The 23787-nt window shown below is 41.0% G+C and overlaps 1 protein-coding gene across 1 annotated transcript in view; it reads right to left on the minus strand.

The window, feature by feature from the left end:
* Positions 1–1160: 1160 nt before the first annotated feature.
* NKAIN3 (sodium/potassium transporting ATPase interacting 3) overlaps positions 1161–23787 on the minus strand; it is a 624119-nt gene continuing 601492 nt past the window's right edge. The window contains exons 7-8 of the mRNA XM_059168851.1: positions 22977–23046; positions 1161–13622 (exon numbers count right to left, since the gene is read on the minus strand). Of these exons, the coding sequence (XP_059024834.1) occupies positions 13613–13622; positions 22977–23046 (80 nt within the window). The 3' untranslated portion in view covers positions 1161–13612. The remainder of the gene's footprint in view (positions 13623–22976; positions 23047–23787) is intronic.

Below are 23787 nucleotides of genomic sequence, written 5' to 3' on the forward strand. Positions count from 1 at the left end.
GTCTGGTATTTAAATTCATAGCCATGATTAATTTATGGAACGTATTAGAAATATCTAATACAATTTCCATTTTCCCAGCTGGACATAGGCATTCAAAAGCCCATTTGAAGGAAAAGGCAGTAAGAGTCATAATTTCCATTTTTCTTTATTTAGCTTATAAGTACACGGATGCTCTGAGATGATGTTTCAGTCTTTTTGATACATTTATAGGTTTTTGTGTTGTTGTGCTTGCATCACTAAGGGTAGAATCTAGACTTTACTACTAAACCAGCATCTCCCCCAGTTGCCTTTTTAAAAAGGAAATATGCTCTGTTTTAGAATTATGAAAAAAATTAATTGTGCAAGTAGAGTTGTTACATAATGCAACCATCCCTCTCCCTCTTCTGGGATGAACCCACTGTGGGGTGCTACTCACTGGGTTCAAGACAAAATCTTTCACTGTTGTGATCCAGTGTGCGCTTGTTGGGTCCAACGTTAACTATTCTGCTAACTAATAGAAATCGCAGTATTCTCTTAAACTCCATGGAGGCGACACTGATGTTAAGGAGATTTCACTCCCTGGTTGGCACCTGATGGAGGGTATTTCCGGCAACCTGACCTGGAAGCAGTGCCGAAATCAACAGTGCTCAGGTGTCCCTGGGAGGGAGGAGCTAAAAGGCAAGAAGTTAAGAAGAGAGCCCTGTGAGGGTGATCTAAGAATGACTCGAGGCTCACTGGTATCTGAGATGCACTTTTCAGCTTTTTCTTTCCTGGGATCTGACCCTTTTATAGATCATCAACCTTAATAAAATATATTCGGTTTAATGAAATGTAAAGGTTTGTGTTAGCTTTCCTTGGGAAATAAAAAGAGAACCCATGTTCCTGTGTGGAAGGAGGTTGCCAGGAGTAGGCTGCAGGAAATTTGAATCATCGGCAGAGGAGCCCAGGGCAGCTGTCTGCGATGAGCCTACATGCTGCTGGATTTGCAGAGCATCTGAACCCTTGAAGGGTTGCCTGGAAATTCTTGGGGTCAAAGACTGGGTTTCCTATGGTCACGCGGCTCATGACAACTTTTCCATGAAATCAGAATGAAGGGACACTCAAGATGCATTCCTTTCTCGATTTTACTAGAATAAATACACACTGTAATGGGGAAAAAGCGATTAAAAACAGTAGTCACCTTTTACTTCAATGTACGTTTTTATTCATACTTGAAAAGAATAGTCTATTTTACTACTAACTTATTGTAAATGTACCCAGAATCAAAAGGTCTATAGAGACATAAAAAATGTATGTAGTTTCTATTAAATAACACTTTCTGGTCACTTTAGAATATGAGTGTAATATACAGGTATTATATGCACAAAAATGTAAAAAGGAATTGTGAAAACAAGTCTCATTACCAGTTTATATAAGAAAAACGACATTCATTTTTTCATGGGCTACCAACATCATCTATGATGATTCCTAACAGGATTCGACTTGTTCAGTTAATTCACCTGGTGGCTCAAAAATCTGTAGAAAAGATGTTAATTTACAGTGAAGTCACTACACAGTGTTGGGAGCAGTAGAAATTCATATTGGTACAAAATATCATTCAAGATTTTTACATTAAGTTGCAAGTGTCAAGATTGTGACACTTGAGATCTAAGAATTGTTGGCAAGAGATCTAAGAATTGTTCGAGACTGAAACTTTTTTTTTTTCTTAAATGACTTCTGCTGGTAAAAATGTTAAAGGTTAAAAATATGTAGAAATAGACAGGAGGTGCGATGTCCTTGTCTTCCTGTTTCCTTAACCAGCAGATCCTTGCCCTTGAAATGTAAGGAAATGCTTTCGGTACTTCCAATATTTTCCACAAGATGGCAGAGCTGCCATTACAGATGTGAGAGCAGACTTTCTTACACAGCAACCAAGAGACTTAGAGGCATTCTCACCCATTAAATCCTGCTATCGTGCTTTCAGTAGTAGCAGTAGTAGTAGTAGTAGTACCAGCAGTTGTTGTTGTAAAATAATAAAAACATCCAGTTTGTTAGAAACGATATTAAAGAAACAATCATGTGTTGCATAATCTCTGTAATTATGCCATAGTTGCACGGAGACTGCATTTAGCATTGTTTTTGCTCCTTTAGTGAGTCCCCGTACCTGTTTGGTCTGGTTTTTATTTGAGCACTGACCCATCTAAAAAGGCCCCAGGCCACCACTCTCAGATCACCCCAGATGTAGCAGGAAAATGTCTCTTGCTATCACTCAGGCAAGTGGTGGCCATGATTGCTTTTGATTGCTAGGACCTGTCGACTTGTTGCCTTTCCTACAAATTCCGAGGTCCCTCAGACTTGTTTTGGTTTGTCCGAAATGAGTGACTGCAGTTCTGGCATGTGCTGTTCACGCCCTGAGCAATCAGGGGCTCATTTTGCCAATGTGCTCTTTCATAAAATCACAAGAAAAAGTGCGGCACATGCTGGCCCAAACGAATGGGGCCGTGTGTGGCCTCATGAGACCTCAAGATCACAGAGTGAACAGGTGTCCTTTCCAGAACTTGAATTCAAAGAAGTCTGATCACCTGAAAGCGGTTCGGATTTCTTTTGTAAACTTCTCAAGGCAAAGTTGTGTATTTGATTTGTTTTGGTCACTCCCAGCTTCTTGCGCAAAGTAGATGCTAGCTAAGTGATTGTTGAGTCACAAAGAGAGAGAGGAAGGTTGCAAACAGGCTCTCCTTCCTCCTGAGATTGCGGGGACTCTCCATTCAGAAGAAGGAAAGCCCCAGCATCTCCCAGGAGGACCTGGCTGTGCAGCATCCTAGCAGGCATTGCTTTCGTAGGAATGCGAAGTTAGAGGGGCTTGGGTGGCATCGTCTTTTAAGCATCTGCCTTCAGCTCAGGTCACGGTCCCAGGGTCCTGGGATCAAGTCTTGGCTTGGGTTGCTCAACGAGGAGTCCACGTCTCCCTCTGCCCCTCCCCCTGCTCATATGCACAGGCTCGCTCTCTCTCACAAAAACAAACAAACAAATAAATAAATAAAATCTAAAAAGGAGTGTGAGGTTAATACTCCTCTTGACAACTGGACTGTAAGCTTCTTGCCAGAAAACTCTGTTAAGATTTTCTTGGTGCCTGCACACATCACACCTTGAAGGTGTTCTGCTGTGGGGGAGGGGCGGGAGGTGTTGAAAAAAAAGACCAGCAACCTTATGATGCCGTCAGTGGATACTGGCACGGGATATAGTCTGAACGGGCTCACCTAACCCTGTCTCACCCATGCGGCTGCTGTGCCCAATGCCAGTACGGCAACTACCTGCAGAGAAACTTCAAGACCAATAGTATCCTCTGAGTACAGTCGGTTTTACACACCAAGGAGCAAATCGGAATGATCCGTAAGGGAAAAAGAATGTGCACGCCCCAGTTTAATATGTGCTGCCACTCTCAAGGCAGAGATTTCCCATATTAGAATGCTGATAGGCCAAGAATGCATCAGGAAATACGTTTATTTTGGTGAATGTGGGCAGGAGAAAGGAAGAAGGGCTCAGTGTTCATGCTCTCCTCTAAGGCTTCCCTTTTCTGTGAAATATCCCAGGACTTTGATGTCTTTGCCACTGAAAAAAATCAAGGCATTCTACCAGAAGAGACAATTTGGTGACTGTGAGGTGGAGGACATTTATCAAAGGGGAAGATTTCAGAGAAGTAATACCAAGGGCTGCCATATTGAAAATCTTTATTCATTTGTTTCCAGAGACGTCTTCTCACTAGCATGTGGCTCCTACGTAGGACATTCAGGGAATGTCTTTGGTATTACAGATACCTTAACCTTTCAAAGACCCAAGCATCTTCACTTTAACCATTTGAATCGTGGTTTTCCAAAGTGAAATTTACATACCTAATTTTCAGGAAAGACTGTGTTGACCAGAAGGTCAACATGTAATGTAAGGTTAGGCAGAGCAGTGCCACCTTAAAGGGCTTCTATTCAAACTATAGACACTGAAGACCCATATAATTATCTGAAAATTTTTTCAGGAGATGAGAGTAAAATATCATACTTAAATTAAAGTGTATAAAATAATTTTTGGACAGATGAAAGAAAGTATCTTGAGTAAGGGGTTCCTGTTCTGAATTCTCAGTAAATATTTTTATTGGTAAAATAAAAATATCAAAAAAACTAAAAAAATAAAAATATCATGTGGATCATCATATGAATATAAAAGGGGCTCCCTGAATCACGGCAATGTTGCCCACAGACTCTGTCAAGTATATTCATTCTCACCTTAGATATCCCCAGACAACTGTGCTATACAAATTTTTATATTAGTATTCTGTGTCTGTTCTTTCAGAGAGAGTATGTTACTTGACTCTTGGTATTTCTGCTTATTTTATACCAAGCTCCCTTTCTGATTTTCTGATAGGACATATGATTGAAAAGTAAGCCATTAAGGTAATTAGAATCGTATACATTAAGTATAGTACAAATTAAGAGTAACTAGGATTTAAATAAATGGTTGAAGAGCTTTTCTATGGAAGAAAGGCAGGAGTTACAGAGTGTGGATTTTATAAAATTTACCGGGATAGTCAGAAAGCCTTTTTATTTGTCTCTTGGTTCTCTGTTCTGTTGAGGACAGATGAGGTTGCCAAGTGGCAGAGTTCTTGTCACACAAAGGGAGTCTCAGAAAAATTTGAAAGGTAAGCACAAGTGAGAATACAGGTTTTTCGTGTTTTGTGTTTTGTGTTTTGTTTTTGTTTTTTTGTTGTTGTTTTTTAAAATTTTCTGTCTTTTTACCTACAGTGGCAGAAAATTCCTTAGTGTGTTTCAGAAGGTCTCAGTGGGAATTCTCACCTATACATTTCTGTCACAGGATCAGAAATAACTTTGTTATTCTGAGGCAGGGCATTTTCCTTAAGGAACAGAATTGGAAATTTCACTTTGGATTTTCTCCCAAAGGACTTAGAAGTGTTGTGAAGTGTTAATACCCAAATTCCCTTTGAGTCTGACAGGATGAAATTGAAATAGCTATGTCTTTAAAAGAAAACATGACATAGTCTTCCTCCAGCAGATACTGGTGCTGATGATACTCTGAGCTGCTCGCATTTATCACACGGCCTCATGGATGGGCCGGGACGCTTTAATGAAAACTCTCCATTTTTTTCTTTTTTAAAGGGGTAGTAATTATCATGCAGCCCCATATTTATCCCTGTGGAAATGTGAAGTCGAGGCAGACTAAAATCAAAGAGGGTTGATGGCCATGGGCCCTGAAACAAATGAGAAAAGAATAAAACAGAATCTGGACTTGGCCTTTTTGACCGTCCCCGGCAACTTCCTTCTTGACAAAGATTAATGGGACCAATGTGACTCAAACTCAGAGATTTTAGAGCAAAGTCTTTGCAAGCCTAGGAGCACAAAAATACTTCACAAAGGGCCATGAGATTTTGATTTCTGGGCGAACTTCAGAATCTGAGTTATATAACGAAAACCCTATGTGATCTTAAGAATTCCAAAATCAATCAATTGATTTTTTAAAAAATTCACCACACTAACCAAAGGGTTTAAAAATAATAAACAGAATGGAATTAATAAGCTTTGCCTGGCCTATAAAAACAAAGTAAGTATGCCACACGAATTGTCCCAAATTTCATCCTCTCAAGTTATTGAACGTGGTGCTCCATACATTATATTTTGCCTAAAAGTGTCTTGCCGAGAAAACTCTTTTTGTTACCTAGAGCGATGGCAAAAGTGAAAAGCCATAGAAGAACCTAAATAAATATTTCTAGGTGCTGGTTGAATAAATGGGTTAAATGTGACAGTTTATAAATAAAAATGTGAGTGCAAAGAGAAGGCTGCAAAGCATAAGGCAAGTTCTGATGAAGAAATGGGAACGCTGATTAGCATTCACAGTTATAATATTCCATTTGGATTATTGTTATCGGGATGCAATAGGAATCAACACAATGATTCAGCTGTTGGTTTCATATTACATGGGTGACCCAAACCAACTATTTTGTAAAACTGCCTTCAATGACTGCTACTTTAGGTTTGAAATAAATTGAAGAAGCCAGAAGGGGCAGAGAGTACTTCCCTTTTAAGAAAGAGGCTTAACAGAAGTGAAACTACACGAGGCAGTTAAAAAGCAACGTCAAGAAATGATTTGTGAAATCACTTCCTCGTGAATAAAAAAGTCTTTGGAAGACACTGATGCCAGTCGTTTCATTGGTTGACAATAAAGCGTGAGAAGTCTTGATAAGATCAGATGGAACTATGTTTAAACCATAAGTAAAGAAAGAAGAAGGCAGGCTGGACTGAGCTATTCTGTCTTTTGGGAAGCAATAAGCAGGGATCTGAGGTCTGGGAATTTTTATTTGTCCTGAGAAGGCAAAATGGTGAGATGAAAGCCCCTCGGGGGCGTTTCTGATGCTCAGATCCAAGCAGAGGGAAGGTGATGTGGGAGGAGCCGACAGCAGGTGTCTTCCTCAGCTATTCTGAGCTTTGAAGACAAGGTGAAAAAAAAAATCACCAGACTGCAATCAATAGTCAAACCCTAGTTCCATCAGGACTTGGGACAGCAGGTGGCCACCAATGAATGAGTAAAGAAGACTGGACTGAGAACTTGTAGAGCAGACCCAATGGGACATGGGACAAGTTGCTGCAGCTACCAGCCCATCTCTTCTTCTGTAAACTGAATCACTGAGGTCATTTCTACTCTACAACTCGATACTGTACCAGACATCTTGTTTCTGGCTTTAGGCATCTTATATTTCTTTTAACGTCCATTCCTTAAAATAACCTTATGCTCTTCACATTTTAGCGATGTGATTGTTTAGAAAAGGGTATACTTAAGTGTTGAAGTTTGCGGGTAGATACATGTGTACAAAATGAGTAAGTCAACTAACCTTTCAGTTGTTAGTAATGGCTGCCAAATTTGTAGGCACTGGGTAATAGGCAATTATAACACTTTCCAGTGACGGAAATCACTTCATAGGACGTGGTTGAGTAAGTAGTATCTGGAAGATTCCTCTGTCTCTGTTTTTCTCTCTGTCTTTTTCTGCCCCCTCCAACAACCTAGCCGAGGGATGTATGATAAAATGTAATTATGAAATTTTTATGATTCCCTTCAATTGTATTTTTTTCTTAGGGAAAAAGACTATCAAGTAGTTTAAAATACTTCTGCCACTCTAGCCAATATGCTATTGGAAAACCAATGAAGGGAAACACAGGCCCAACTTCTATGGAGAAAAAATAACAAGGAAGGACTATATACTTTTCACCTATATATCCTGCCCACTTCTTATGTATCAAAGTCCATATATAGTTGTTGAATTGAATAAAAAGAAAATAATGATGCTATTAATCAATTCAGACGAAAAGATGTTGCTAACATAAAAAAGTTGAAAAGTTATGGCCATAGAAGAAAAATTTATTTTTGCAGTACAATAGCAAGGACCAAGCAAAACATTGGATTGGCTCTTGAATTTTAAATTTAATTTCCAGAAAAGGAAAGCTAACATATACTCTGCAGAATTATGGAAGCATAAAAGGATCTTGAGTCATGGATTTTTTTTTTTCTAGGAAGAAAGGCAGAAAGATGAGGTAGAAATTCTCATTTCACAGAGTCAGTGATTACTTTCTCACAGTATTGAAGTATATATGTATTATAATTAAAGTAAATGAAAACATTATTTCAAAAAATCAAGAGAAAGAACTAGTTTGAATTGTGTGGCAGAGACTGCTAAGCAGTCTTCAATATGTTTCTCTTCCTTGCTAAGAGAGAAGCCCCTAATTTTTAGTTGGGCACAAGGCTACAGAGAAAAAAGACTATAATTCCCAGTTTTCCTTGCAGTTAACTTAGGCTGGACCAAGTTTTGGTTAATGGGATGTAAGCAGAAGTAGTATGTGCAACTTCAGAGACAGGTCTTTAAATGAGGAAGCACCTTTCTTTGCCCCCTTTTCCTCCTTTTTGGCTGGAATACAGAAGCAATGGCTGGCACTTTAGCAGCCATCTTGAGTTATGTTAGAGCTTGAGAATGGCAGGACACATAATGAAGCTGCAGTAATGAACCTGGGTCCTTGTTTGTTGGGAATCCAAGGGCAGCTCTTTGCTGACTATTTCCAGAATTTTGAAATATGAAGAGACATAGGCTCTATCTTGTTTAAGCCACTGTTCATTCTTTCTTTTCTTTTCATCTGTAGATCCTTCCTTCTTTCATTCCTTCCGTCCTCTTTCCCTCCCTCTCTCTCATTCACTACCTCTCTCTCCTTGTCCTCCCTCCCTCCCTCCCTCTCTTTCTTTCTTTCTTCTTCTCACTTGTAGGTAAATATAATCTTAACTATTATAAACTGACCAGATCATCTGCCAAAGCAAGTTCTATGAGAATAACTAGGTAGATCATTGGTTTCATCAAACTGTTTTCTGTGTGGGGTGTGTGTGTGTGTGTGTGTGTGTGTGTGTTTTAAAAAACCTAACTCTGAAGAGGAAATAAAAAGCATACCCTCAATGGAAATAGTTCACTGTTTTTAGTCACTCAAAGAAACAAGCACAACAACTCTGTGTGAAGGACTGATACGTCCCAATCCAAATTAGGTAGAGTTTCAGTTTTGGATTCTTCCTTCTTTCCTTTCTCCCTCCCTTTCTTTCTCTTTTCCCCTCTCTTCCTTCCATTTTCTTTTCCCCACCCCATTTTGTTATCTTCTTTTTACTTAATTTAACTCTCAAATTCAAACCAAAGCCTATTTTTAGATTCTTTGAATATTTCATATTTTAAAATGTTTAGCATTTAACATGATTCTTGCCTTTTATATATCTGCAGGTCCAAGGCAGATGATTCATTTTTCATCTGACACCATTTTTTTCCCCTAGAAATATTGATATTTTATTTATTTATTTATTTATTTATTTATTTATTTTTAGAAAAGATTTTATTTATTTGTCAGAGAGAGAGAGAGGGAGGGAGAGCAAGCACAGGCAGACAGAATGGCAGGCAGAGACAGAGGGAGAAGCAGGCTCCCTGCCGAGCAAGGAGCCCGATGTGGGACTTGATCCCAGGACGCTGGGATCATGACCTGAGCCGAAGGCAGCTGCTTAACCAACTGAGCCACCCAGGCGTCCCATCCTAGAAATATTGATATTTAAGAAAGTTTATACTTGGCGTGCCTGGGTGGCTCAGTGGTTTAAGCCTCTGCCTTAGGCTCAGGTCATGGTCTTGGGGTCCTGGGATCAAGCCAGGCATTGGGCTGTCTGCTCAGCAGGGAGCCTGCTTCCACTCCCCCCGCCCTCCACCCCCGCCTGCCTCTCTTCCTACTTATGATCTCTCTGTGTCAAATAAATTTAAACAAACAACAAAAAAAAAAAGAAAGAAAGAAAGTTTATCCATTTTCTACAAATGTTTTTTTCCCCTTTAGCCCTCAATAAAGAAACTAAGCTTCTTTAGGATGAAAAGAGGGAAACTATCTACAAATTTTAAATTTTTTGAGAATTTTGTTTTTTGGAGAATTCTTTATTAGTAAATACATCTTCCCACAATTAAAATATCTCTGCCCCTTTCTTCATTGCATACTATGCAGTTGTATGAGCAATGATTTCTTTTTTCAGTTCTGCTTTTGGACATAACATCCTTGGGTTGTGGGCCCGTTTTTCACGAATATTTGAATGGGGCTCACAGACACTTTCACAAACCTATCCAGAAAAGGTTACAGATTACTCTTAAATGGGAAGGACGCAACAAATACAGACATTCAAGGTTTTAAGTTTACAAAGATCAATTATTTGTATTTTTTCCTACTTAATTCAGTTATTCCTTGAAAGCAGTTACTACCTTGAGCTAAAATGTCAAGTTAGAAGGTTTGGATTCTCATGAACTGTAGAAGTTTTCCTAGTTACATACTCAAGTTACTTAGAAATGATAAGCCAGAATATTCACTCCATAGTGAGCCCACATTTTGGGATAGCATATATTTTTAAATTAGGTCTGAAATGAAGATGTTTATTTTTGGCAAGATTCCTTCCTAATTTGCAAGGACTGAAAAGAGCAATTTTGGTTTTTATTTGCTTTTCGATTTAGCAGCATCATGGTAGTTTTCCTCAGCTTTGCAACAAACATTTTAGCTGGTTCTAGTGAACACAAATTCCTCCCAATCATGAGTGCCTCATTCATCAAACGAGACAAATGGCAGCCTTGCTATATTTTATTAGATCTTGGCCTCTTAAAGCTGGCTACCTTCCTTAGTTAGGTCTATAGGAAAGAGTGGTGCTTATTTTTCTGAAGGAAAAAAAGAAAGAAGTCAATATATTGCTGGGGCAACATGTCAAGTTATCTTCAAAACAAGTAAGTCAAAAGCCTTTCAGTTTTTGGATGGTGTGAACATGTTTTGCTCAGGGACACATACCCTTATGTTATATGGCATGAGAAACTCTTAAGATAGGTGGGGGTGGGGAGGTGGTGGTGTTAGAGCTTTTCCAAAGAGATGTTTGAGATTTCTCTGATGTAGACTGTTCTACACCCAAAGATGTGTTCTGTCTCCTGAGAATTCTGGAATAGCCTTCCACGCCTTGTGACTACCCTGCTCAACTCTGGCAGTCATGAAGTATGAGTGGAAGAGGAAGGAAATAGAAGGTAGACTCCCAATTGCCTGTGGCTCCACACAATGCCAGCAGAAGACACTTAAGAAAGGATAAGCCGTTGTTGACACAAGATAGAAGATGGGGCAGGATTCACCAAGGTTTTATAAGACATGATACCAAAGTGATGCAAAGATGAAAAAAAATACATTGGTTTTAACTTTCCCCTTCTGCATTCCAGTTAGCACAGGGGGCTCATGGGGCAGTGGACATTGTAGCCTCAGCTTTACCAGGACCGCCTCTGAGGAGGACTCTTGAACCCAGAGCTGCACCATCTCTCAGGATACTGAGATTCAGGCAAATGACTGCAGGCTCAGAGAACATCCATTTTCCCTTACTCTGCTCACACACACACTGCATATGGAGAAGCCAAGATCTGGCACAAATAGAGACATAGTGAACATGTCTATTGAAAGCTCCACAGAATGCTCAGTGCTGGATGGATTCCCTAAAACAAAAGGCAAGAATTGCAAGAACTGGAGGCATTCCCTCCCAAGGAGCAGCGACTGTGACAGCCCTGCAATGGAAAGACCCAGATCAAGGATGACCGCTGAGCATTAATGCAAAGCTCAGCACTTCTTTTCATTCCTTTGTCGTAGGGAAGCAGAACCTCGAAGGAGCAGCCAGGAGAGGAGAGGTAGGGAGAAGCAAAAGAGGGAGGAGAGGGGATCGATCTAACTTGTCTCTGATGAGAGGTGAATTCTCTGGAACTTTAGAACTGTCATTACAAATTGCTGGGATACCATATTAAGTAGTCACCGATATTGAAAATCCATAGAAAAAAAATCACTAGTGTAAGGATTTCCTCCTCCAATCTGTCACCTGCAGTGACACAGGGTGTAGGACTCTCCAGGGCACCTTACCAGTATGTACACACTTACACGAAGTTAGAACAGCAACAAAAGTTAGTATGGTGCTAATTTGTGAAATGTTAATTATGTTTTATTTGTGCATGTGTGGGGGGGGGGACAATGAAATGACAGTTTAAAATACTGACATATTACTTTTATTCTCCTGTCTTACTTTCTACATTCTTGATATCCTATTAGCTTTACCCATAAAAATCATATGGATTAATCTCAAAATATAGAAGTTATTTTTAATTAGGAAATGCAATTTTTAGTCTTCGGTGTTTCCAGTTGTTCAAATTTGGCAATATTTTCAAGCTACTTCTCAGAAAACATCGAAGAGTTTGGTGTTTTCATGGGCCTTTCATTGCACGTGGTTGTATGGCAAGAACTCAGGCCCCACTTGTTTTGATATTACAATACTAACTGTCTCTTTCAAATATGAGGTGTCAGAGTTTCCAGGACACTTTTTACATTTCATCTGATTCTCACTTCATCCTCGGGAGGTAGCAATTATAGTTCAATCTTACAGATGAGGAAAATTCCAAGGCCAAGACGTCCAGCACTGTCCAAGGCCAGAGTGGGGGGCCTGGACCCAAACTTACTGTTTGCCTTCCAGTTCCCCTTCCTTTGGCCATAGCTCTTGCCCCTCTGTAAACAGGCAGGACTCTGGACCAGGCCACCAAATCCCCTAGGCTTCAGATCCCTCAACCATGCAATAGCGGCTTGGATTTGATCATTTCTGAGGTCCCTTCAGATGAATTCCTCTTCATTTTGGAGTTGGGTTTATTCAGTAGAATGAAAAATGATGGGATTCAGAGTGATTCTCCTGACTGAAGGGGCATAATCCAAACTCTAGTGACTAAAAGGAGCCTTTAGAATGCCACAGTGGTAGTCGTGAACTGGGAGGAACCAGGGTAGACTTTTGTATTGGTTCTGATTCTTAACAGAGTCTCATAAAATATATAGACTCCCAAAAGAAAACAAGAACCTCTATACACATACAAAAATTTTCATGTGATTTTAGATGTTTTATAGATTGCCTTCTTAGAGATGTATGGGCTAAGTTAACAACTTTTGGATGGAAGGAGTGCACACGTACACAATTTTATGATCTATGGGTGACCTTATGTTGGTTGCTGTAAAAAGTGAGCAAAATTTATTTTGATATGGGAAATAATAATTGAAAGTACAAAAGGAAAAACTGTGATGTGCTTTCAAAGCAGTTCTTTTTTTCTATGGAAAATTATGATCGAAAATTATGTTGAACAAATGTAAGTATCTTTTTAAGAAGCCTTTATAGAGATTCCACACCATTTTAAAGCTCCTTTTGGTTATCTTAACAGCAACATTCCTGATTGCAGATTTATGGTTGTGATTTCTGTCTCCCAAGCCTAGAAGCTGTATGTTTTGGCTGGACACCAGTGTCAGAACTGGGATAAAGAATAGAAAATATGAACGCCAGAGATACCCATGTACCCTCCAAAAGTAGAAAGATGTCTGCTAATCATGTTACTCTTCTATACACCCATAATGTAATTTCCAGAACACAGGAAGAACAAGATAACGTGCACGAATCTGAAAATTTAGACGGTGTGATGTTATTCTGCATTCTGGAAAGTTGAGAACGAAGGAGGACTTCATGTTTTGTCGTGTGGTGTCAAGAAAATGCCCCATGGTCAGTCTGAAACCCAGATCCCCTGTTTGCACCCATTCACCAGCTGTCACAGCTCTAAGATCATGGTGAATAGCCCCCCGTAATATCTGTTAATGCAGAGTCCATCGGGCATAGGGTAACTGCGGTTCTCAGCAACATTGACTGGACACCTCAATACAAGAACCAGTATTTCTTTTAGAATAGACTGTAGAAGGCTTTCATGAAATTTTTTTTTTCATTTTGCATGCCTCACATTAAATATTGTTAAAAAAATGAAAAAACAATTTTTAAATAATTTACAAGTATTCATGTAAGAAGAAAATGACTTAAAAAATACCCACCCGATCACCTACACCTCTAGTGCACAATGCTAATAACACATAGGCTGTGACCAAAGAACTCGGTGACTCGCGGGGAAGGAGGGAGGCGCAGTCCATCCTCTGGGAGGAGGTGAGACGTGTCAATGCGGAGAGGTGCTCTCAGTGGTGCCTGAATTCCTCAAAGTTCAGCAGCCGTGTTTCAGAGTCAGTGTCGTTACTTATTTCGACCTAAAACAGAAAATATGGATCGCTTTAAGGAACTTCAAAATTGAAAGCTGAATTTCCTTTCTAGTCATCCAGGCTTCTCAAAAGGCAAAGTAGCTTCTGGGTGTTGCCCATGCGGTCTGTGTATATAATTGTAGCAATAAGAAAGCCAAAAAACCCCAGTCTTCAGATTAGGTGTGCAATCAGCTATAAAAATTGTAATATAGGATTGCCTTCCTGGGAGAGAGGGGATGGAGGACCGATGCAAAAGTATGGCCTTTGGTTGCCTTGGGGTAAAGATGACAGAGTAGTAGCATGTCTCCAAACTGCTAGGTACATCCTTAGCCTACAGCATCCTCTTGGTTGACAGCTCAAGAATCATCTTTATCTGGCTTTCATACGCTGATCTATGTCCCTACGTACATCCCATCCTGTGATGGTTAATTTTATGTATCAGCTTGGGTAAGCCAGGGCACCCAGATACTTGGTCAAACACCAACCTAAGGTGGCTGTGAAGGTATTTTTTTTTAAAGATGAAATTCACATTTAAATCAGCAGACTTTAAATAAAGCAGATTATCCTCCTTGTCGTGGGTAGGTCTTCTTCAGTTCCTTAAAAGGACAGAAAAACAAAGACTGAGGTGACCTCAGGAAGAAGGAATTCTGCCTCTGGACTGCCTTTGGACTCAAGACTGTAACATCAACCATTCCCTGGGTGTCCAGTCTGCCCCTACACTTGTTGGATTTGCCTGGCCCCATTATCCCATGAGCCAAATTCTTAAAATCTCTAAAATCTCTCTCTACACACACACACACACACACACACACACACGCACACACTATTGGTTCTGTTTCTCTGGAATACACACTCCCATCTAGTTAGTCTTGTCTATCGATTCTGACTAGGGAGCGAGCCTTTGGAAGTGGTGGTTCGGGCTTACACATCTTCCCACAATATCAACCCCAGTGCACTGTCCACCGCATCGCTGGCACTTAGTATTTGTTGAATACTTTTGCTCTCTCTGTTTCTCTCGTGAAAAAAGTCTTAGGGGCTCCAAATCCTATTCATCCATAGGGTTCGGTTGATGTTTCTTGTCCCCAGCAGACTTGTACTCCCTTGTCAGCCATACTGCTTTCTCCCCCTGCTGGTCGCAACTCCTACCTTGTCTGCTGTACCCCCTGTGGAGCTAATGGTGTTCAATTTCACATTTAATTTGGCTCTGATTGTTTCACTCAGTTATGTAAGTTTCCTCTCTGGGACAACATTATAAGTATCCTGCCGGTAGAGGCCGTGTTTCGCATTTATTTTATAGCCCCATCTAGTAAGTCTCTTCTGTTAACTCAGTTCAATGACTCTTCCTATAGCCCAGAGTAGACCTTTTGGGTCATCATTTGAAATAGCTGAAAAAAACCCTCCAACTTTCCAGTTTTACTTTTTGGTAACCACTCTCCTCCATGTAAGTTTTGTTCCCTCCTGCAGGCCTCAAGAGTTAGAGTCCTTGGGGCACCTGGGTGGCTCAATGGGTTAAAGCCTTTGCCTTCGGCTCAGGTCGTGATCCCAGGGTCCTGGGATTGACCCCACATCAGGCTCTCTGCTCATTGGGGAGCCTGCTTCCCCCTCTCTCTCTGCCTGCCTCTCTGCCTACTTGTGATCTCTGTCCAATAAACAAAATCTTAAAAAAAAAAAAAAAAGAGTTGGAGTTCTTGAGTTCTGTCCCCTTCTCCCTATCACATTGTCTCTGCTCCTCTATTTCCTATGTTCTGGAAGACTTATAGCTCACATGTCTACCATTTTCCCTCATTGTAATTTATTTTATTTTATTTATTTATGTGATAGAGAGAGAGAGTCAAAGAGCACAAGGAGGGGGATGACAGAGGGAGAGGGAAAGGGAGAAACAGACTCCCTACTGAGCAAGGAGTCTGATTTGGGTCTTGATCCCAGGACCCTGAGATCATGACCTGAGCCAAAGGCAGATGCTTAACTGACTAAGCCACCTAGGTGCCCCTACCCCATTGTAATTTAACAGGGATTGAAACAGAAAGATAAAGAGATGAGATTATAATGGCAGAATTTTTATTGTTTTATACAGTGTCTTAGTTAGGAAGGAGATTCATGGTCTTAAAGCTCATCCATCCATCTTACAAGTGAATCTCTTCTAGAATGAGGATAAGAACATAAGGGGAGGTTCTTTCATTAGTGGTAGTACTAATGGGAGTCTGGGGGAACTTCTAGGTTTACCCATCACGTTGATCTTTTGTGGTGAGATTGAACTTGTTCTATTCTTCTTTTTTCTACACGTTCAGTCCAAGATCAAGCTTGACCTTGTGGCAAGATACTTCATATGTGGTGTTGTGTCTTCTCATTGTGTCACATCTGGAGACATATAATACCTAGTCGTCACTCTTTTAATGGGTCTATGATTGATTAATGAATCTGGGTAGAATAGTTTGAGTTTTGGGAACCATAAGATCATATCTCTATTTTTTTTCTTCAGAAGTTCATAGGTATGTTAGTAGTTACCTGAGGGTACCTACCCTTAAGTCAGAATAAAACTGAATAATAACATAGTGATGTTATTTCAAAGTGTGTCTTCTGAGAGGCCTGTCATTGTCTTTTTTCTATTGCTTTTCTAAGTATCTCTATATTACTTCTGGGGTGTGTGTGTGTGTGTGTGTGTGTGTGTAAGATATCTGTGTACTCTATTTTCTTTCCTATGTCTTGTTTCTTCCCAGAACCTGTCATAATGTGGGATTATAAGTATTTCTTGCTGTGAATATAAAATCAAACAAAATATGTTTCCAACATAAAATCTGGTTTATGTTCATTGCATTTAATTTTAAAGTCAGAGGATATTTTCTTTTGGAAACAGGCAAAATGAAGTTATTTTTCTTAGGTCGATTAATGGGGGAGGGGGAGAGTGCTCCATGTCTCCTTATCACTGGGTAAATCTATTTTCTTGCTGTTAATATCTATGACAAGTTCTGAGAAGGTTCCCGAGAGTTCTCGGAAAGATGGGAATTGACAGTTTCCCTGGAGGGCGCCACGCAGATGCGAGTTTTCTCATTTTGGAAAAGGCTTCACATGCTTTACAAGGCAATGTGAGAACCAGGTTCCACAAGGGTCTGGGGGCAGTGAGTCAGGCCACATGTCAAATAAGAAGTTCTCAGTGACCCCAGTGAGGCACGGGGCAGATGACTGACCATCGGTCACGGTCATGGCAGACCCTATTTGCGTGTTGCTGGCTGCGCTGTTGGTGGCATCAGTCCTTCCTGGCGAGAACAGTGGTGCGCGAACGGACTAGCCTAGTGACGAGTCTGAGCCATATAGACATGGCCGTTTCACCACTACATTGTCGGATGGCCACCCATTAGAATATGTTCTTACGTAGCTTCTAAAATGAATTAGTCATTTCCTAGGATGGATCACAGAGTTATTAAGATCAGTGACAGAGGGAAAGTGCTCAGAAGAGAGGAGGAGCACGAAGCCCAAAGCACAGCCCTTGGAGTTAAGTAAGGCAGGCGCGCAGGGAAGCCTGGCTTTTCTCTGGGACAACCAAGAAGGGGCTGGGTGTATTACAGGTTGTTGCGCTCTCCATTCCTGAGGCTGTGGGGGGGAAGTTAATGCCTGTTGTCAGTGCCCCCCGTTTCCAGGGACTGATGGAAGTCCTTAGGCAGCAGAACTCCGCTACACTCAGCAGTGGAAGGCAGCTATCCTCCAACGCCGACACTACACTCAGCAATGGGAAGGGTGGGCAGCCCTCGGTTCCAGCAGATTACAGACACCTTGCGCTGTGTGCCACAGGGGACAGAAAGAATAGATAGAGAAATGTGGAAGTGTGAAAGACAATTAAGGGCAAATGAAAACAGGATAAGGACAGAGAGTTATCATTTTATTAATCTTTAGGGGCTTGATCGAGAAAGAGGGGTGACGGAGAGAATGCAGGTCGTAGACTCCAGGTTCCTCTATGGTTACTGGCTTATTTATTTATTTATTTATTTAGCGAGATCTTGCTTGCAGTGGGGGTGGGGAGTGGGGGTTTGGGGAGGGTGGGAGAGGAGCAGAGGGAGAGAGAGAGAGAGAATCTTAAGTAGGCTCTGTGGGGCTCCACTCGGAGCTAGATCTCATGACCCTGAGATCATGACCTGAGATGAAATCAGGGCTGGAGGCTTAGCCCCCTGAGCCACCCAGCTTTCCCTGACGGTTGCTGGTTTTTAAATGAATGTTTGAAAGCACATTGTTCTGACCTCCCCATTTCCTATGCACCTGCACACGTGCACCTCTGTTTGGTTCTCTTCCACGGTTCTTAATCGAGGTGCTGTGAGTGCAAAGTGGTCTGGCACCAACTTACAGGGACACTGATATGAAGGAGTTTTTCTCAGGGAAGAGCAAGTGGGTGTGACCGTCTCCACTCTGTCCAGCAGCCAGTCATTAGAGGCCAATTTCCTCTGGCCTTGGACCATTAGAGGCAGAGAGAGACCAGGCAGTGAAGGAAGGTGCAAGTGAGCGCTGATGGTAGAACCCGCCTAAAATGGGAATTAGCCTCATCTGTCCTTGTATTGCGTTGCAAGAGCCGACACTCAATCAGCAGCAGCCACCTAGCAGGTGACAATTTTTGTGAAGAAAAATGAGTCTCCAGCCAAGGCAATCAGACAAGTGTAGATGCGAGAGAAAAGTCAAGTTCTCATTTGGAAACCTTAGAAACAGATTGGCTGAACGTGGGGGAATAAGCTTTTCTATAAATTCTCTCTCAACGGCAGTCGTGGGGCATCTTCTTCATAGAAATGTCTAACGTCATCCAATCTCTCTATCTCTATTGTAGAACACAGTTTTTGAGGGCACCTGGGTGCCTCAATGGGTTAAGCCTCTGCCTTCAGCTCAGGTCATGATCTCAGGGACTGCCCAGCGGGGAGCCTGCTTTCTCCCTCTCTCTGCCTGCCTCTTTGCCTACTTGTGATCCCTCTCTCTGTCAAATAAATAAATATATTAAAAAAAAAAAAAAAGAACCAGCTCTGGAATTCCACTACTGCTTTTTTTTTTTGATGAAGTACCTTGGTCTAATTATTTCTATCTGAAGAATTACTGCCACATAGAGTGTGATTTTCCCACTACCCAGTTGCTAACCATCTTGATTTTGACACACTTTAATTTAGCTGCTCACTAGGACGTTCCATGTCTCTTTCATAGTTGCATGGTTTTTGTTTTTGTTTTTGTTTTTTTTTTTTTTGCCAAAGTGATTTTTCTTTCTGAAAAGTAAATCTGCTTTTATTAATCCCCTTGGTATTACTATAGCCTCCATAATCAGCGGCTTGGTAGGTGTTCTGTTCAAAGCCACCCCTGACCACGTGTTTCACGGCTCCAATGACAAGAGCCACGCTTGCTGTTTCCCCTCATGAAAGGTGGTGTCGGCGTGTGGTGGCAGGGATGGAGGAGGCCCTGGCAGAGACCCAGGATCTTATTTGAGAGTTACAACGCCCTCACAGATGGCTGTGCCAGGAGATGGACTCCAACACAGGTTGTCCCTGACTGGTGGGTCGCATATCCCAAAGCCAGACCCAGACAACATCCACTGAAATCATTTCTATAGCATCTTTGCACTTTCAATATATATATATATATATATATATATATATATATTTAGATTCTATTTATGTATTTGACAGAGAGCACACGTCGGGGGTGCAGAGGGAGAGGGAGAAGCAAGCTCGCTACTAACGGGGACAGTGATGTAGGGCTGGAACCCAGGATCCTGGGATCATGACCTGAGCAGAAAGCAGAAACTTGATGGAGCCAGCCAGATGCCCCTTTATTTTGTGTGTGTGTGTGTGTGTGTGTGTGTGTGTGTGTGTGTGGTATTTCACCAGTGTAAGGCTGATGGGCCCTGCCCTATCCCCTCATAGTGTGTGTTTGGGGATGGTGTGGGGGACACTCAAGGCCTTCCTCTTATTCTACACCTCTCGTGTCTCTTCCCCATGCCAGACTAGAGTCAAACTCATAGGATCTTCTTTCCCCACTGATTCTGCCAAGCCTGGTCCCTTGGCTGTGGTTTCACTGGGGAGAGGTAGGGATAGTGGGAATCTTGTTTACCTATACACATTTTTTTTTAAAAAATTCAAGTACAATTAACGTCTAATGTTACATTGGTTTCAGGTTTACACTATAGTGATTCAACAATTCCATACATTTCTCAGTGCTTATCACAAGTGTTCATCTTCCCTTTGTCGATTTCACCATCCCTCCCCCCACCTCCCCTCTGATAACCATCAGTTTGTTCTCTGTATTTGAGTCTTTTTTTTTTTTCTTTTTGGTCTTTTTTTTCTTTGTTCATTTGCTTTTCCTTAAATTCCACATATGAATCAGAGCATATGGTATTTGTCTTTCTCTGTCTCACTTATTTCACTTAGCATTACACCCTCTAGGTCCATCCATGTGGTTGCAAATGGGAAAATCTCACTCTTTTTTATGGCTGGCATCTCCACAGCTTTAGGTATGAAGAGTGATGTTGTTAAATGGTGGAGCCATGGCTGCTGAGGCTCCGGCGCCATCCCAGGCAGGAGCCATCAAGGTTCCTGCTCTGCTTAAACATCTGCTTCCTGCTAGGCTTGCTCAGGTTCTGTGACCCCTAGGACAAACTCTAGATTGGATAATCATGAATTTCAGCTTCACCCTCTGTAGAATGGCCAAGCAAATTCGCCTCCATGCAGGGGACACCCATTATTTCTGCTTTCGATTAACTCCTTATCATCTTTCCTAAGTTAGCTCAGGTATCAACCCCTAGTCCATCTCCCGCCCCTGCAAGTGTAACTCCATATGTAAAATGCCTTCTCCTATCTCATCACCCCCAACACACACATTCACCCACGATGTGACTGTGGGAACACAAATGGGGAATTTATGATTAGGAGCAATGACACAATCAAACATGAGAACGAACGCTTCCTATATAAATCGGCAATGGACTGTCTGCTTGTAACTACCCTTGAGATTCAAAAGCTAGCCTTCCACATACGTGGACTTGGGAGTGTGCTCAGGATTTTCACGATTCCATTACTAAAGTGGCTTCCTCATAAAACCTGGCTTTGCACTCTATGGAGATTAAAGGGACTTAATGAAAGTAAAACACCAACATTCCCTTCCCTGTCTGACAAGTCATACAGAAGCCTGGTTTTTTCTCCAACCTGTTGCTGGGTGGTGATATGACATCACTGAGCTGGGCACTACAGAATCCGATAATGGCCTTATTAGAAGAAAGCAAGCAGGCTGACTGATGCCAACTGGATAAACAGCACTATTTGCATACCAGCGGGGAGCACAGTACTGACCTCTTCAATTGTTTCATGCGCAAGGATTTTAATTTAGGTTTAGTTTGATCTTTCAGATTCCTACTCTCTTCATGGTTGAAAGGCTTTCCATATTCATCTGACAGTAATACGCATAATCTGTCAAAGCAGGAACTTGTTCTATCGCTTTCTGCAGCCTGTAGTTGATGCTGCATTCAGCTAAAAAGGTCTGAGAGTTCGTCAGAGAACAGGGTAGTTGAGAAAACCCTTTGAGGAGGCAGTAGAGTTGATCAAAGCCTTTCAGGTAGTCTCATGGGTACAGTTCATGTACTCTTGGTTCACAGAGAAAGGACAGAGTGGAGGGAGTACAGACGGCAGTCACTTGCCCCTGGGCCATGCCAGAAAACACTGTCAGCTACATGGATACACATGCTATTCAAAAAAGGAGATTCTATTAACAACATTAATCAATTGCAATTTTAATAACCTTCCTTAATAGAAAGATGTTTCTTACATCTGACCTGCATTTTTCATATTGCAATTTCCTCTGCTGGGTTATTTTTTTTTTTTTCACAGTGGAGATGAAAGGACTCATTCATCACCTTCTTTATTAAATAACAAATGCACATTAGATTCTCCTAGCCACTACTAGGCGTTGTTTCCCTTCTTTCCTCACTTCCAACGCACTCATCATCGTTATTATTGTCACAATCTCTGCCAAGTTCCCCAGATCCACAAATATCAACTTTTGGAGCACATCATTTACGAGCACTCAGTAGCATGAGTAATGAGGTGGTGACTGCTTAGTCCCAGAGTGTTATATTAGGTGAATGATTTTCCAAATTGGATTTGCTTTAAGAAACCAACATTTATTTAAACATCTATCATGTGACAGGCACAGTGCTGATTTGTGTAGCTTGTGAGCTATGTTTCCTTAGATCATTCTGCCAGAATAAAACTAATTCAAGCTGGAGAGGCTAGAGGAGCCAGCGCAGGCTTCTCCAGGCTGGGGGTGGGGGGTGGAGGTGGGGCTGCAGAGGTGGGCGGGAATCATGATGGCAAAGAGGTGGCAGATGAAGACTTCCTTGTGTGTTTCTCACAGAAGAACCTGTTTTACATCATTTTCTTTATCACCACGGAATTGTAGACCATTGGGCTGAAAAGAACAGGAAGGTCATCTGAACAAGTCCACAGCATCAGGGGTGGTCTTAGCTTATCAATCAGAAGAGATCCCAGCTCTACCCCTGACTACTAGTGGGGCTTTGGGAAATTTGTCTAATCTCTACGCACCTCTGTTTTGTTTTTAATGTATTCATTAATACAGTATTTCCATGAGGGTTAAGAGAGACAATCCATGCTGAATGCTTAGCACAGGATAGATGTTATTTTCAGCAGCTATTTGTTACTTAAAGTTTTCTAGGAATGGAGTCACTGTATCTATTTTCTTGCTTTCTGGTATTTTACCAATCAGGTGACCACAGCTCTTTCCTTAAACTCAACTGACATCTGTTCAGGTTAAGGTGTTTTTGTTGCAGCTGTTGACTTGCTTTCATGTCCTCTGGGAAGAGTTAGTCAAATATTTGAGAATGAGGCACAGCCATAGGCAATTTTACCTACGCTGTACTTATGTCATCCCATTGAATCCATCCTCCCTCTTCTGCCTATGAAACCATCTTACAGGTGGGAGAACCAAGTCTCAGGGCTGTCCAGGATGGCCCTGACATGACACACATGGAGTCTAACCTAATCTTTCTCCCTCTTTTCCCTCTGTAATGTAGCCCCCAACTTACATATTTAGTTTCTCTTCTCACAGACTACATTATCATTTTTTTTTTTCCAATTTGGCAATCAACCTCTGACAAGAAAAAAAGTCAACAAAAATACCATTTTAGAAACATAAACCATGTTACCTATTTCAAATTATTCTTGTAATGAATAATAATAATGATGATGTTGGGTTACATGTAAAAGGTGTGGTTTAAATATGAGTGGAAAATTAAACCAATGATTAGTAGTAGCAGGTCCAAATTATTTCAGGTTTGGTTAGTTTTGACCAAGTTAGAAGGATTAATATTTTCCATCTCATCACACCTTTACTTACAGGTTAACAGGCTTTAACTCAACATGATCCTGGTAGTAGGAGTGTGCATCAAGTCCGCCTATGAAATCAACTGAAAATATAACATAGCCCCATGTGAATAAATGTGTATATAAAAACACAGATAATACTAGGTGTTTAAAATAGAACACGGGAAAATAATATCAACAAAAAAATCTGTCTACCACAAATGGAAAAACGTGTACTCAATATAAAAGACTGCTAAAAATATTAGCAATGGTCAAAAACCAGGGAACTTTTAAGAAACACATTAAGAACTTGGGCTCTTATGGACTACAAAATCAAAGTTGTTATTGACTTTAGTGAAAAATGAAGTAACATTAAATAACATTAGATTTTAAATAATGTGTTTGGGCATACGGATATGCCCTTTCCCCCTATATATCAGAAGATATACCTTCTCGTCTTGTTGCCAGAATCCACTTTTTGTACTTAAGAATATTTATGACATCATTAGAAAGACCTTTGAGAAGTCACACAATCTATGTCCATGCCTTTTGTCCTCAAGCCATCCTTGACAAATAGGCATCTTTTGCAAAGAAGTTTTCATCTCTTCTCTGGTTGCACGGTACTGGTCTCACAGTCTGTATAGAACCACTATGCTGATGACATTCATTCTAATTTCTTTCCGTTTTGATCACAGCTTCTGTCTTTCTTTTCCAATCACAATATCCATGGCTAATCTTAGTTTACATCTTTTGTTCTTTTGGGGGAGGGTAATCCATTAAAAGTATTGGTTACTTTACATCAAACTTTGGTTATATTATGGCACTATAACATGAACATATATGTA

Source organism: Mustela lutreola, chromosome 3 (genome assembly GCF_030435805.1).
Source record: "Mustela lutreola isolate mMusLut2 chromosome 3, mMusLut2.pri, whole genome shotgun sequence".
Classification (NCBI taxonomy): domain Eukaryota; kingdom Metazoa; phylum Chordata; class Mammalia; order Carnivora; family Mustelidae; genus Mustela; species Mustela lutreola.